This window comes from Notamacropus eugenii, chromosome 3 (assembly GCF_028372415.1).
Source record: "Notamacropus eugenii isolate mMacEug1 chromosome 3, mMacEug1.pri_v2, whole genome shotgun sequence".
Lineage (NCBI taxonomy): Eukaryota > Metazoa > Chordata > Mammalia > Diprotodontia > Macropodidae > Notamacropus > Notamacropus eugenii.
Window position 1 is genome coordinate 103,757,538 of NC_092874.1, and position 14,982 is coordinate 103,772,519.

Here is a 14,982-nt window from a genome sequence, read left to right on the forward strand (position 1 = left end):
AGATGACATGCAATCTTATATGGATTTTACACATACATTCTTATTAAATACAATTTCACATTAGTCATGTTGCGTAGAAGAATTAAAATAAATGGGAGAAACCATGAGAAAAAACAAAACAAAGCAAAAGAAAAAATATTCTCATTTTTAAGGGAACACTTTATCTGCCATTATCCTGCATCCTTATGATATTCTATCTTGAATTATATTTATTAATAGACATCCATCCGAACTACGAACACCCAGAGGGCAGGGACTTGTTCTCTTTTTTCCTCTTTGTATTCCTGGTATCAGTTCTAATTATTTGCTTAATGTTTCTTGTATTGTTGTTGGTGAACTATTTTCTACTTGGAAATCCAGTGCTGAAAATAGAGGAGATTAAGATTTACCTTGCTGTAAGGAAAGGAAAGTTTGTGGCCCATAAACCAGGAAAGAGATCTCAGAGGAGCACAGGCAATATCTGACTACTATAAGTACTCTTGATCTATCTTCAGACAGAGATTCAAAGACCAGAGAACATGCCAAGATCAGAGGGAACAGGATTGTCTGCCCCTGAGTCCTTACAGTTATAACAATGGGAGTTTTCCCTCCAATGGGAAAAATTGAAAAAGAAAAAAAAACAGGAGAGACACAGTACAAACATGAAGAAACCCAGTAAGTATAAAAAATAAAAGGAAATGGAAAAGCAGAGAAAAAAGTGGCTAGCATAGCTAAGATTTCTCTTGCCTACACCACGTAGGGAGTACAGAAAGCAGAGATGTAAGAACTGGGTGACAATAAGTGAATTCCTCCTCCCCAGCCTGCTGACATTCCAAGATGTATAGAACTATATGCCTTCAGAATAGATTGATAATTTTTACTGAACTGAAAGAGATGGTCTCTGTGGGATTCAGATTGGATATTAAATTTGGCCATCAGTTTCTCTCTCTTTGAACTTAAGTTTGAGAGAAATGTGAGGGGACATTCATAAAACTAATAGGCCAGGTAGAGTCAAAAGATCATTTCAAAATTGAAGGCAACAAAATTGCATGACTTGCCCAAACTAGTAGCAAGTTGCAGGCTGGGATTCAAACCAGGACTAGAAATCTAAGCTGCTCTGATTCCAAATCTAGCATACTTTGCATTGTACCACATGTCCTTCAAGATACCCACCTCACCATAAAAGGAGTCTGGTTTATCTGACCTCATTTCCTTTACCTTTTACACTGTATGATTTATTCTAAGCAAAAACTGGATTCATGAATAAAGTATGTTTAAATCATGGGGCACAGACTAGAAGAGATGATTTTAACTATGTCAGAAAAGCACAAAGAGTAGGATTGTGAGCAATTCTTTTCCCTCCCCTTCTCCTCCTTGCCTCATTCCCACCTCCCCAACAGATTTTCTTTAGTTAATCACACTGATGTTTTCTTCATGTAGGGAAAGGGTCCATTGTTAAGTGCCTTTCTAGTTTCCCCAAGAGAGAACTAATGACTGAGAGAATAACTAATAACCAATAACTAAGAGAACAATAGGTCAAGGAAGCTGACATTTGTGTAGGCCACCAGGGACGTTAGAACAGTTAAAGAAAAGTTTTTAGAAAAGTCAAAGTTACAGACAAAGGCAGATATACTGCTTAAGGACATGTGAGAGGGTAATCTTGGTATGAACAGAGGGACAGAGAGGATAAACCAGGTGGTGGAGGCAAAGTGATGGATGAGTCTGGTAAAAGACAGAACTCTCAGTCTGGATGAGAGATAAAGAAGACAAACTTTAGAAGACACATACCCCTTGATAGAAAAAAATGGAGATCCCAGCTCAAAGAGTAGGCTGGACTCAAGGGTTAAACAAAGGTTCCCCAAACCAGGGAAATCATTAAGGTGAGAAACACAAGATTATTGTATTTATCTTCCCTTCAGGCTGGGATTCGAACCAGTGCTGGAAGTCTAACCAAGAAGTCTCATCTGCTCTGATTCTAAATCTAGCATCCCTTCCATCGTAGCACACTGCCCCCACCATGGCCACCTGGCTACTTGGAGGCTGGCCTCCTTTGCTTGTACTACTAGCCTGAGCTGAATTACAGACTTCAATTTATTGTTTTTCAGCAGAGCAGAAGAGAACATGATTTCCCTTACTATTCATAGAAGTAGTTTCTGTTTCATTTAAGAATTGCCTCATGCATATAACAGTAGAGAAAACAGGACTGGGAAGTGACACATTTCTTCTGGCAAGGACCACAAGAGGGAGCCCTAAGACCAAGAGAGATACTGTCTCTAATAAAGGGTGGGGAGGATTGTGCTCCCATGATGAGAAAATGCCACCATTAATTAATATGCTAAAATCTTTTCATGAAATAGTGGGACCTGCTCTAGAAGGAAGAGTTACAGGAAGATATGATAAGAGAACCAGGAGGCCTGGGTTCTAATCCTGACTTTACCATTATCTAGCAGGATGATTTGAGCAGGTCTTTTAACTTCTTGGGGTCTGTTCTCATCTGTAAAATGAAGAGAATTGGGCTAGACTTTCTTGAAGGTCCCTTTCAGGTCTCATATGAACTCAGAACATAAGGCTTAAAACTATATCAACAACTCAAGCCCTAACAAGTAACAATAACATAGAAGCAACAGCAGATGAAGAAAAAAGCAGCAGCAGAGACGAAACCAGAAGAAACAAGAGTCTCAGAACTGGAAATAAAACTTAGAGATCCTGCTCCCTGATTTTACAGAGGAGTAAACTGAGGTGTAAAGTTTCAGTGACTTGTCCAAGGACACACAGATACGATGTAGCAAATCCAATATTATAAAATACTGCATTATAGGCAGTATTGTAAAGTACTGCAATATTAATTATATATTATTCCATTACACATATTATATTATTATAATACTCTATTATATACAGTATCAAAAATATATACACCATTATTAAAAATATTATAAAGCTCAGGACCTCTGCCTTGCCTCATTGTAGCCTAACAGCATAATTCAGTCCAAAGGAGAAACATAAGTAAACAGAAGGAAAAGGGAAATTGAAACAATCAAAAGAAACAAAAATAAATAAAAAATTTTAAAAAAGCTCTGAAAACACCAAGTAAAAATATGTGACATGGATGACAGGACCATTCTTCTGTCTGAATTCCTCTTTATCAGAAGAATGTCTTAATTCTCAAGAATATCAAGATATATCCTCCAGAATAGTTCTTGGCACATAGTAGAAGCTTTTTTCTGGCTGAAAAGTGAAGGATACACTGACTTAGGGTCACATAAGTCTTCCATAAATTTCACTGGCATTACAACCTTCCTATTGATGTCTGGAGTCTGATGGTACATATTTTATTTTATTTTTTTGTAATGCCTTCATTGTATCATATGACAATCTTTTGCCAAAGCCCATCAATTTCACCTTTGGAGCATCTTTTGCATATGCCCCCTCCTCTCCTCTGTTGTTACCACCACTACAGTGCGGGCCTTCATTACCTCATGCCTTGAATACTGCAATGGTTTGCTAGTGGGTCTGTCTGCCTTGGGTCTCTTCCCACTCCAATTCATTCTCTCTCTATTCGCCACCAAAGGATTTCCCTAAAGTACAGCTCTGACCATCACCCCTCTACTCAATAAACTGTAGTGGCCTCTTATTGCCCATAGGAACAAATACAAAATACTCTGGCAGTCAAAGCCCTTCATAACCTAACCCCCTCTTACCTTTCCAGTCTTTTTCTATCTTATTCCCAGGCACATACTCTTCATGGCAGTGTCACTGGTCTCCTCCTGGCTTTCTCAGCCCTGGGTATTTTCTCTGGTTATCTGCTGAAGCTGAACTACTCTCCCTCTTCATCTCTACCTATTGACTTCCCTGGCTTCTTTTTTAAAAAAAAAATTATTTTTATTTTTTAAATTCACTTTTATGAGATTTTGAGTTCTAAAATTTTCCCCTTTCTTCTCCTCCGTACTAAAGATGACATGTAATATGATATAGGCTATATACGTACAATCATATTATATATATATTTCCACATTTGTCATATTGTGAAAAAAGAATCAGAAGAGGGAAAAACCATGAGGAAGAAAAAACACATAAAAAAGACAAAATAGTATTCTGCATTCAGAGTCCAAAGTCTTTCTTTGGATGTGGATAGCATTTTCTGTCAAGAGTCTTTGGAGTTGTCAGATCACTGAATTGCTGAGAAGGGGTAAATCTATCAAAGTCAGTCATCACACAATGTTGCTGTTACTGTGTACAGTGTTCTCCTGGTTGTGCTCACTTCACTCAGTTTCAGTTCTTGTAAATCTTTCCAGGTTTTTCTGATATCTGCCTGTTCAACATTTCTCATGGAACAATGGTATAACATTACTTTCATATACAACAACTTATTCGGCCATTCCCTAACTGATGGCCATCCTTTCAATTTCCAGTTCTTTGTTTGGCTTCTTTTAAGTGCCAACTAAAATTGTATCTTTAATAGGAAGCCTTTCCCAACCCCTCAATTAATTTCCTATTTATGCTGGTGTGTGTGTGTGTGTGTGTGTGTGTGGGTGTGTGTGTGACTCCTTGAGAGCAAGTCTTTTCCTTTTGCCTCTATTTTTTTATCCCAGGTACTTATCACAATACCTGGCACATAGTAGGCACATAATACACGTTTATTGAGGTGACCAAGCCACAGAGAGAAAACCTTTTAGTTTAGTTTTCTCAGTTTGTATCAATGCAATCTCTACCACTGCTTTCTTCATGCACGGTATATTGGCTGATGGAATGAATTGAGGGGTGCAAACCGTAATATATTTTATCATCACAACTTGTGACTTTACCATCCTTTTCCTGAAGCTGAAGGGAATATTCCAGAATCCTTCCTTTAAAATTTAGTAGAATATTCTATTGAATGAACTGGTGCTATCTGAAATTGCACCTCAAAAACTTAGAGAAGGTCCTGAGTATCACCTAAAAAGCAGGTTTCTTCATAAGAGGTTCTACATGTCACTCTGGCTCCCTAAGATTACATCCCCAAAGTCTTAATGGAGTTTAAGCTTTCAAAAGTTTAAAACTTCACTAAGATTTTTGAAACACTCTCTATATAGGCACTATCAGAGTTTGGGGATGAATTAGCTATGACAACCAGTTAAGGGCCTGTTTATTCTTATGATAAAGCTACGTCTCAGTTTGGAACCATATCCATATATTTAGAACAATGAATCAAAAATAAAAGCTCAGACAAAATATTTTTGGATTCCTAAAAAGATAAGTTGAACTTATCTCAAGGTTGTGTTATTTCAGGATCAAGAAGGAATTATACATGATTCTGGGTTTAGAGACAAAGGGACCTTAGAGGTCATCGTGTTCAGTTCTGTCATTTGAAAGACAAGGCCCAAAGAGACTAAACAACCTATCCAAGGTTATACGGGTGCTACATGGCAAAGATGGGATTCAAATCAATGTCCCAACACCAAATCCAGTGCTATCACTATTATACTATATGGATGAATGATGGCATATTTAAATCAAAAACAGATTCCCAGAAAAGGAACACTTGGTGCCAATTTGTGGTAGGTTCTGAGGCCCCTTTTGGAGGTTGAAGGAGAAGAAATATCTTCATTGTTATTTAACTTGTGTTGCTATACAACTTTCCATGTGGTTTTGCTTATTTTTACTTCAGATGGGGGTACACTCCTGATGACTTTACTCCCTCATACCACCTATTTTTGTATATTGAACATCAAAGATGATCAATACATATTTGCTGAATGAATGGGGTTGACTCCGAACATTTCCCACTCAATCCATAGACTGAATTTTGGAGATGGAGACACATCCTGCCCACAGGCATCCTGGACCTGCTGCCCATCCTTCAATTCTTCATGAGAAGGTAGACGTTCATGGGGTTCTCCTGCCATTCAGGCAGGCAGGCCAAGAAAACAGCCACCTCATCCTTGACAGGCCAGCCCCAGGTCTGGAAGAATGGAGTCAGATTCCTCTGCACTTGGTGAGAGAACTTTTTCACCCACAGGTTCATCTTGCCAACATTGTCTTTGGGCACCCCAGATAAGGTCTGGTACTGAGTGAAAAGCTGGATGAAAGGCTCCCAGCCAAAGGCCTCCTGTAGCTGAGAGAGGAGAAAGAGAAAAGGGGGCAGAGTGAAGGGTCTGAGTTTCCAGAGACAACCCAGCAAGTGAGCATCAGTGACCCTACCTGACTGTAGTAAGAGGCTCCCTCTTGAACATTAGCCATATTCGTACCATTTGAACAGGATTTCTTCCTTTCCTTCCTACCAAACATCCATTTAGACATGATCACCCAGTCTTATTCTCTACTATCCACCTTGGGTAAATGCCTACTTTTAAAAATGATTAATCACTCTAGTGGAAATTAGGCCTCAGTCAAATTATGACACATGGCTACCATATGAAATAACACTACAGTATACCAATAATAGTGCCATAAAAATGGTACAAGAGGGGTCACCCTTGTGACTAGACCTACGGAGAATGATTCATGGTAAGGTTCAATAGTATCTTTGTAATTATAATTAGTCAAGAGAACATTTGTCTGGGCTATATAAATAGAATGTTTTCTTTTGTGGAGACCCTTAATAGAAACTTTGCAGAATGCTTTTCTTCTACCCTTTCATTTATCTTCACCTTCTCATTAGGAGATAGTTAAGGGTGGGGCTATCACTCCCATTTTATAGCTACACAAGTAAGGCATAGAGAAGCTGCCACAGAATATCTAGAATCATGAAAATGCAGATAGGATTCCATGACTTGATATGGATGGGTACTTCAGGCAAATCATGTAAACTCTCTCAGCCTCAGTTTCCTCATATGGAAAATGAGGATAATAATAACACTTACCTTACAGGGTCATTGTCAGGACCAAATGAGAAAACCTATAAAAAGTATTTTGTAAACCTTGAGGCACTATATAAATGCTAGAGTAGGAGTAGTAGTAGTAGTAGTAGTAGTAGTAGTAGTAGTAGTAGTAGTAGTAGTAGAAGTAGTAGTAGTATTACCTTCTCCCCCAATTCATTTCTAATACCTGCAGATAAGTCTCCAGTGCTGTCCAAACACTCCATTCTTTTAAGGGAGCCCCTTTTCTCAGGTATTCAAGTACCCTGCTCTCCCTTTTTGAGGGAGTCAGTGCAGGGTGGGCCTTGTCCCGAGGGATGCCTAGCACCATCTCATGTACATAGACAGACCACAAATTGCAGGTAGCCTCAGTTGTATGTGGGGGAAACTCCCAGACCTGTCGTTGCTGGTTGTGGCCTAGCTCATGGATGGGGCCCCAGAGGCCATTAGACCTTATTTTCTCCACAGTGACCATTTCCTCTGCTGACTTCTTGTGGCACATGATGGGGTATCCTGAATGCATCCAGCCTGGGCAGTGGAGGAAAGAAGAGAAGGCAGAGATTTCTGTATGAGAGAGCCCAATCTGTCATCCCTAGGTTATTTTCATAATGCATCTCCCCCCTATATTCTCTCATCCCCAACATTTTCACACTTATATGAGAACAGATGTCTTCTCTTTACTTAGTCAAACCAGGGAAGAAAACTTTTTTCCCCCTTTTCCCTGTCCAACCTCAATTTCTCATCTCTCACATAAGAGTTCTATTGTTTCTATGTACCTCTATCATTCTGTCAGTTTTGGAATTGTATATCTGCACCATAATGATCCATGTATTGGGCTAAGTTTTCTTCTAGAAGTTAGGTTGTATGTTCAATAGAGTGCTGGGACTAGAGTCAGGAAGATCCGTGTTCAAATCCAGTGCAAGACACTTACTAGCTTTGAGACTACAATGTGACTTTGGGCAAGTCACTTAATCTCCATTTGCCTCAGTTTCCTCAACTGTAAAATGAGGATAAATAAAAGCACCTTCTTCCTGGGGTTGATGTGAGTATAAAATGAGATAATATTTGTAAAACACTTAGCACAGTTTTTTTTTTTTAACATAGTAGGCATTATATAAATGCTAGCTATTATTTTATACGTTTTCATACATTAGTATATCCCACCTATAGTTTGGGGAGATAGGAACAGTGTGGGTGGTTTCCCTTTTCTTATGTCCAACTTCAGTTATATTATGAATTCTCCTAAAGTGAAGAATGAAGATTTTCCTTTCCCATTTATGCAGCCTTCGTTGCTGATCTAGGGCTCTGTAATAAGTGATGAATCCCTTAATCTAGTGCTTCTCTCTGAAATTATCTCCAATTTATCCTGCATAGATCATTTTCATACTTGGTTGTTTACAAGCTATTTTCCCTTATTAGAATGTGTGGTCCTTGAGAGGAGAGATTGTCTTTATCTTTTCTTTTTATGTCAGAATAGTGCCCAGCACTCAGTAGGTGCTTAATAAATGCTTACTGCTTGGTTGACTTGTCTATACTTCTCTCTACCTGACTTCTACCAGTTTTTCAAGGCCTAGTTCATTTCCTATACACTCCACTGAAGGCTCTTGAATCCCTCCACTATGTACTGAAGCCCATCCTTTGAAATCATAGCAATTACTCTCTCCAGCAGTACTCTGTGAAAGCTCTTGTGTTGCACACAGAGACACACAATAAAGACTTACTGAATGAGCAAAGGAAAGAGGAATGAGTGAATGAATGAATGCTATTATTTAATTTCTGTGTTTCTTTTGAAATTTCAGTGTTTTTCTCTTATTTTCACAACCACTTTATAAACTCCTTTTCACTTGTACTATCACCCATCATACATAATGCATGATACATAGAGAAGATGAGCAATAAATAATATTTGTGAACTATGTCCTAATGTCACATGCACAAAGGATCTCCCTTCCACACCTCCAGAACACCCACCAGCTGAGATCTGTACATCAGCCACGATCCTCTCAGGCCGAGGGAAAGGGAAGCTTATGGATGCAAGTGTGGCCACGGCTCCCATCATCTCATCCCAGAGATGAAGCAATGGCTCTGGGTCTTCCAGGTTTTGAAGATGTTTAGATGGCATCGTGAGGATGATATTGTCTGTTGCCAGCTCCCCCCAGGGCACTGGGTAGTGGCGGATGGAGCTCCTCCACTCCTCCACAGATGTCTCCCCTTTGGATAGAGATGGTGGGGTTAATGGGACTGTCACAGAATCTGAGAGATCATCTAATCCAGTCTGTACCTGAACAGGAACAGGAATTCCCTTCTCTCTGTTCCTGATAAGTCTCTATTTGAAGATCTCCCCCTTTGGGTAATTTAGAATCTTCCAGGGCAATCCATTTTACTTTCGGGCTGATCTAATTGTTAAGACTTTTTTCCTTACATTGAGACAAAATATGCCTCCGTAAATTATGCTGCCTGTTCATAATTTTGTTCCCTGAGCCCAAATAGACCACAAATATTTCTAATTGTACCAAACAGCCTTTCAAATATTGGAAATCTACCAAATCCCTTCAAGTCTTATTTCTTTCAAGCTATATATTACCAATTCCTTCAATTAATCCCCATATAACATACCCTCTAGTCATCTCACCATCCCAAGTCACTTTTTGTCTATTGCACAATTCATTACTGTCTATCCTAAAATGTAGTTCTGATCACAGTTTTAGGAAAGATTCAATATATGAGATGAGGTACAGTGTGTCTCTCACATCCCTCCTTCTGGACATTACACCATTTTACGTACTCCTTAATTTTTCTACTTCCCAAGACTGAAAGTTGAAATTTTGATTTCAATGGGAGGGTAACGCTAAGAGATCAGAGATTTACAGCTACAGGGGTTCTTAACCTTTTTTGTGACATGGGCCCCTTTGGGAACCTGGTAAAGCCTATGGATTTCTCAACTTTTAAATACATAAAACAAAATACATAGAATTACAAAGGAAGCCAATTGTGCTGAAATACAGTTATCAAAGCATTCCTTAAATATGTTTGTGGATCTAGGATAATTCTCTCATTTTACTAAAGAGAGAGCGAAGGTAAAATGTTCAATATTACACAGCTACTAAGTAAAAGAGTCAGGATTTCAATTCAAAGTCCTTTGATTCCAAATTCAGTGTCTTTTTCTTCTACTCTCATCTTTGGTATGCATTCTATCCCCATTTCTGCAAACAAAAGATCAATCCCTCATCACCTTTCCTCATGCTCCCTTGAATTCTACATGGACACAGTTCCATGAGGCCCCACCCTCAGCCTTAATATAGGATATCTCTTCCTTATCCCACCAAATACATCCTTTTCCTTTTCCACAATTTATGTTATTTTCCTCCTCTATAACTTAGTTTATAATTCCTTAGCACTTTCTCCAGCTACCCTTGGGTTTGGTTTTCATGAAGCCTTTACTCACCTAGCTTGAAGTAAGGAGCAGGCACAGCTCCAGTGACAGTGATTGGCACAGGACCCAGGTTACTGCCCTTGGGCACAAGTATATAGATGAGGCCCCCCCAGAGGGAGGAAACTGACAGTTCTGGTCTGTCCAGACAGCATCGGTGAATCACCACAGGTGCTCGGCAAAGGTTCTTGGCCCTACTGAGATCATCAGAGTGGCAGCCAATTTGTACCTGGGAAAGGGGGAGTCATGAGTACAGCTAGCAATCACTGAAAAGTGTGTGCTAGATCATTTATCAGTGTCTTTCATGAAAAGCTAGCTTTGAATTATGAGCATTTGACAGGTAGTGACTCTAGACTCCCAGGGACTCATACATGTTGAACAATGACATAGGCTCAATAAGGATTTACAGAATTATGAGTGACAAATCTATAATGAGCTGTTAAGGAAAAATGGGATGTTCTAATTATAACTTCAGTTTTCAATGATGACGTTAGGAGATGAAACATCACAAATTGTCCCTCGCTGTCTGTTTTAGAAAACGTATCCTGCATAGAATGAGAATATAGAGTGACAAACCTTGGTAACTATTTGTTATAAGGAAACGTTTTATGTTGAAGAGATATTGATACTCCCCAAAATAAAGCACAGACCCTTCTGAACATCTCTTGCTACCAGATAAGACATGCCACATTCCACACTTTTTGGATTCCTTGATGTTTAAGATATACTATCTCAAAGGATAGAATCTGGTTTAGAAAGCAGGTCATTTTGCCTGAAAGTAACCCTAGGAGGGAAATAGGGATAAGAAGAAGAAGGTGGAAGTTTATTCATAGGTACAGGTTGTTGGAGGGGCTGTGGGAAAATAGGTACTGTAATATGGAGCTGAGAACTGGTATAGCTATTCTGAGATTTTGAACTGTCCCTTAAAAAGCAATTAAACGGTGCATATCCTTTGGTCTAGCTATACTAATACAAAACCTATACCCAAAAGAAATTGAAGAACCTATGTATATGTATATATATATATATATACATGTATATTTATATTTATAACAGCTTTTTTTACATAACATAAGACTAGAAACCAATGGGGGGTGCCCATCTACCATGGAACAGCTAAAAAAATATGGTTTATGAATTTAATGGAATATTATTTTACTCTGAGAGAGGACCACTTAGTATAATGCCTAGCACATAGTAGGCACTTAATAAATGTGTATTGACTGACAAAATGGATGGGTTCAGAGAAAACTAGCTATACTTGTAGATACCGATGGGATGAAGTTAGCAGAATGAGAATGATTTAGACAACAACAACATTATGAAGAAAAATAACTTTGCAAGACTTGAGAATTCTGACCAAGGCTACAGACCATGACCCAAGAGGGCCACAGATGAAATGCACTGTCCACCTACTGACAGTTGAGTTTAAGATACAGAACTCAATATACATTTGTGGACATGGCCAATGTGGGAATTCGCTTTGCTTGACTATGCATATGTATTAACATCGTTTCTTTTCCCTTTCTTTCTTTGTTTCTTTCTTTTTTTTAAATTACGGAATGAAATTTGGGAAAAAGCAAACAAATGCTTATCAACAAAAAAGTAATTTTTAACACAACAACAAAAATACCGGGAAGAATATGGTGGTAGCAGCCATATGAGGATTTACAAACATAGGCAAGGCAATGGGCAGGCACAGGGGAATTACCTGTAGGCCAGTAGAGGCAGCATATGGCATCCTGATGTTTGCAGTAAAGCCTTCAGGGAGGTAGAGTCCAGTACTTACCCATATGGTAGCATCTGAAGAAAGATATAATAATGGATGGAATTCTCCTACCCTGACCCCCTCATTCTCCTTACCTCACCCAGATCTCCTACATCACCTCTCAGGGCTCTCCCCTCTCTCTGCCCCAATACCCTCCTATAGTCCTCATATCCATTTCTAGAGCCCTAATATCATCCCTAAGAGTTCTTATATTCCCTTTCCAGGGCCCCATATTTCTTTCTGGAGCCTTCACACCTCCTCCCAGAGACTTGCTATCCTCTCTTTAAACCTCAGATTGCCCAGTCCTTTCCCTACTTGCTTACTCTCTAACTTCTCCCAGTAACTCAAGCACTATCACCTTAAAGGGACAGGGTCTTATGAAAATTTCAGTCCTGTGACGTCCTCCTCGATTCATCCAGCCCATTCTTTCCCAACTATTCATTAGTTCTCATCCTCCATCTTTACCTGGACTGGTACCATTGATCTCCATGGTGACAGGGGGTCCTGGGGAGTAGAGTTGGGAAGGGCATGTCCCATTACTACCTCTGTGGACCAGTGAAAAGCAATCAGTCCCACTTTGAGCAAGCTCAGTGGCCATACAGAGCAGGGTGGCCTCACAGGAATTGCTGTTCACAGGATGATGTTCACTGACACTAGGAAGACCAGTTTGTTTGAGCACCTTCCTCAAGAATCTATGTAGGGAGGCATAGGCAGGGATTCCCTCTGCAGGAATCTTCAGGAAGGCCCCACAGTCCTTCCTTAACTTTGACTGCCAGTCTTCTGCCAAAATCTTGCTTCCTTTTACTTCATCCTGGAACTGAGACAATGCTGAACGGAAGTGATAGTTCCCTTTACCAGGCACAAGGACAGGAAACTGGCCACTTTTTAGACTGCAACCTAAGATGCTAAGACCAAAGGGGTTGAGGATGTGGTTTCCAGGATAATCAGCCACAGCAGTCTTGCCAGGATTCTGAGAGGCCCACCACCAGGCTTGGCCCCCAATCAGTAACCCTCCACCCTCTGCCACAAACTCATGCAGCTTCCTCGCCTCTTTGTCTTCATAGGCTGAACAGCAGTAGACACTTAAACCAGTGGTCAGATGGGATTCTAGACTGCATTTCAGACCTCTTTCAGACAGGAGGGAACACAGTTCTTTAAGATTAGGATTAATCCCAATTGTACCTGTTCGTGCCCCTGCCAGCCAGATAATAGCATTGCACAGAAAAGGGCCCAGCTTGGGGGCACAGAGCATGCCCTCATGAGCAGCAAGCACCACTCGACCTTGGCCATAGCGAGCAGCTGCCAAGAAGCAACCAAGGGAAGAATCTAGCCCAAGAGGGAAGGCCAAGGCCCCGTGAAGCAGAAGCTGAGAAGGCAGTCCACCAGTATTGATATCCAGTTCTGTGATTCCATCCAGGAGTTGCTGTTGGTCCTGGGAGAGGTCTTCCCCAAACCTGAAAATGAGGCATTTGTTCCTATTAGTGGTCAAAGGAGTGATGTGGAACAGGGAAGACGGGCATATTCCTGAAGAAACACTGCATCCGTTATGCTACAGGAGCCATATTTCCTGGGGCATACTCTATGTAATCACAGAACCTGAGAGCTGCAAATGATCTTGAAACTCTTCTAGTACCAGCCCCTTCTGTGATACAAAGAGGTCATCCAGCCTCTGCTTGAGCCCCCTTTGTGCTGAAACAGGCCGTTGCATTTCTGAGCAGTGCCATCTATTATGAGAGGTTTCCTTTGCTGACCCACCCCCAATGGTTTCAGCGGTTGGGGGCGCAACAGTGGCAGAGGGCTACCACTAGTGACTCTTACATACAGAATTGTACACTGAAGAGGGAAGACTCTCTAGATGGTGACCAGGCTAGCAGCTGACACTTTCTGGGGTGACAGGTAGGATATCATGCATCCAGCCAGACATTATGATATAATTTGTATGACATATGAGGAAACTCAATGTATTATGTGCCCACATAAAATAACAATAATAATTATAGCCTTTCTATAGAAATAAGATAGGTTTCCTTACAAAGAACTGAAATCTTATTCCATATAATTTCTACCTTTGTTCCTAGTTTTGTCTTTTGGGACTAAGAGACAGATGGATTCCCTCTTCCATATGACAATTCTTCAGTTACCTGAAGACAAATATCAAGCTATCACATTGCCCCTACTGGTTCTCTATTCTAAACATTCTTAGCTCCTTTAACTTATAAGCATGTAGCATGTTATCCTCTGTCTTCTTTATCCTGGTCACCCTCCTTGGACTTTATACCATTTGCCCCCTTCTTTCTGCATCGGTACATTCAAGTCTTCCCACGTTGCTTGAATCCATTCTTTTTATCATTTTGAATAGCTAATACTATTGAATCATAGATAATAATCTTCCACCATTTTTTTCTTTTAGAGAAATGGGGAAAGCAAGAATTAATATTTTTTAAAATGTGTTTCATTGAATCCTTCCACAGAAGTTCTTTATTATTTCTTGGAGGTGACTAAGTTCTTGTAGGTTATATCAATGTAGAAGAGGTTCTAGAAGATTCTATTATATCTAAAAGGAAGGCTCTTTCATTGATCCAAAGATGAGTACACTAAGCAAGGAGGGGCTCAGTCAGCCACAAAGTCATAATTTCTCTTTGGTCATGAACTAGATCAAAATACAAAGCAGTCCTCAGGCCTTTGTGGTCCATGTTTGCTTCTGTACTAGTGGCAGAACTATGTTAAAGGGGGCAGAAGAGACCAATAATCACATTATCCTTAGGTGATTATATGCTATATCTTAATGAATACTTATTCATTTAAATGTCAGTTTTCCTAATCTGTGATAGCGTTCAACAACAAAGTCAATACTTACTGGACGAAATGAAGCACATCAATATTAAAATTTTCACCATTAATAGAAACAAAAAAACACTTAAAAAGTTTAACATAAATGATAGGCAACTCTCAATATCTTCTTGGAGAAG

General features: G+C 39.8%; 1 protein-coding gene across 12 annotated transcripts in view; it reads right to left on the reverse strand.

The window, feature by feature from the left end:
* Positions 1-2,769: 2,769 nt before the first annotated feature.
* The window catches only part of LOC140533104 (TRPM8 channel-associated factor 2-like), a 68,216-nt gene continuing 56,003 nt past the window's right edge, over positions 2,770-14,982 (reverse strand). For 10 of the 12 annotated variants that reach the window (XM_072652463.1, XM_072652460.1, XM_072652459.1 and 7 more), the window contains 6 exons: positions 12,479-13,467; positions 11,957-12,048; positions 10,261-10,474; positions 8,787-9,026; positions 7,006-7,343; positions 2,770-6,073 (listed from right to left, as the gene is read on the reverse strand). In XM_072652463.1, coding sequence (XP_072508564.1) covers positions 5,819-6,073; positions 7,006-7,343; positions 8,787-9,026; positions 10,261-10,474; positions 11,957-12,048; positions 12,479-13,467 — 2,128 coding nt within the window. In that variant the 3' untranslated portion in view covers positions 2,770-5,818. Of the gene's footprint in view, positions 6,074-6,979; positions 7,344-8,786; positions 9,027-10,260; positions 10,475-11,956; positions 12,049-12,478; positions 13,468-14,982 lie in introns of all 12 variants that reach the window. The other 2 variants (XM_072652455.1, XM_072652454.1) reach the window with 2 other exon arrangements.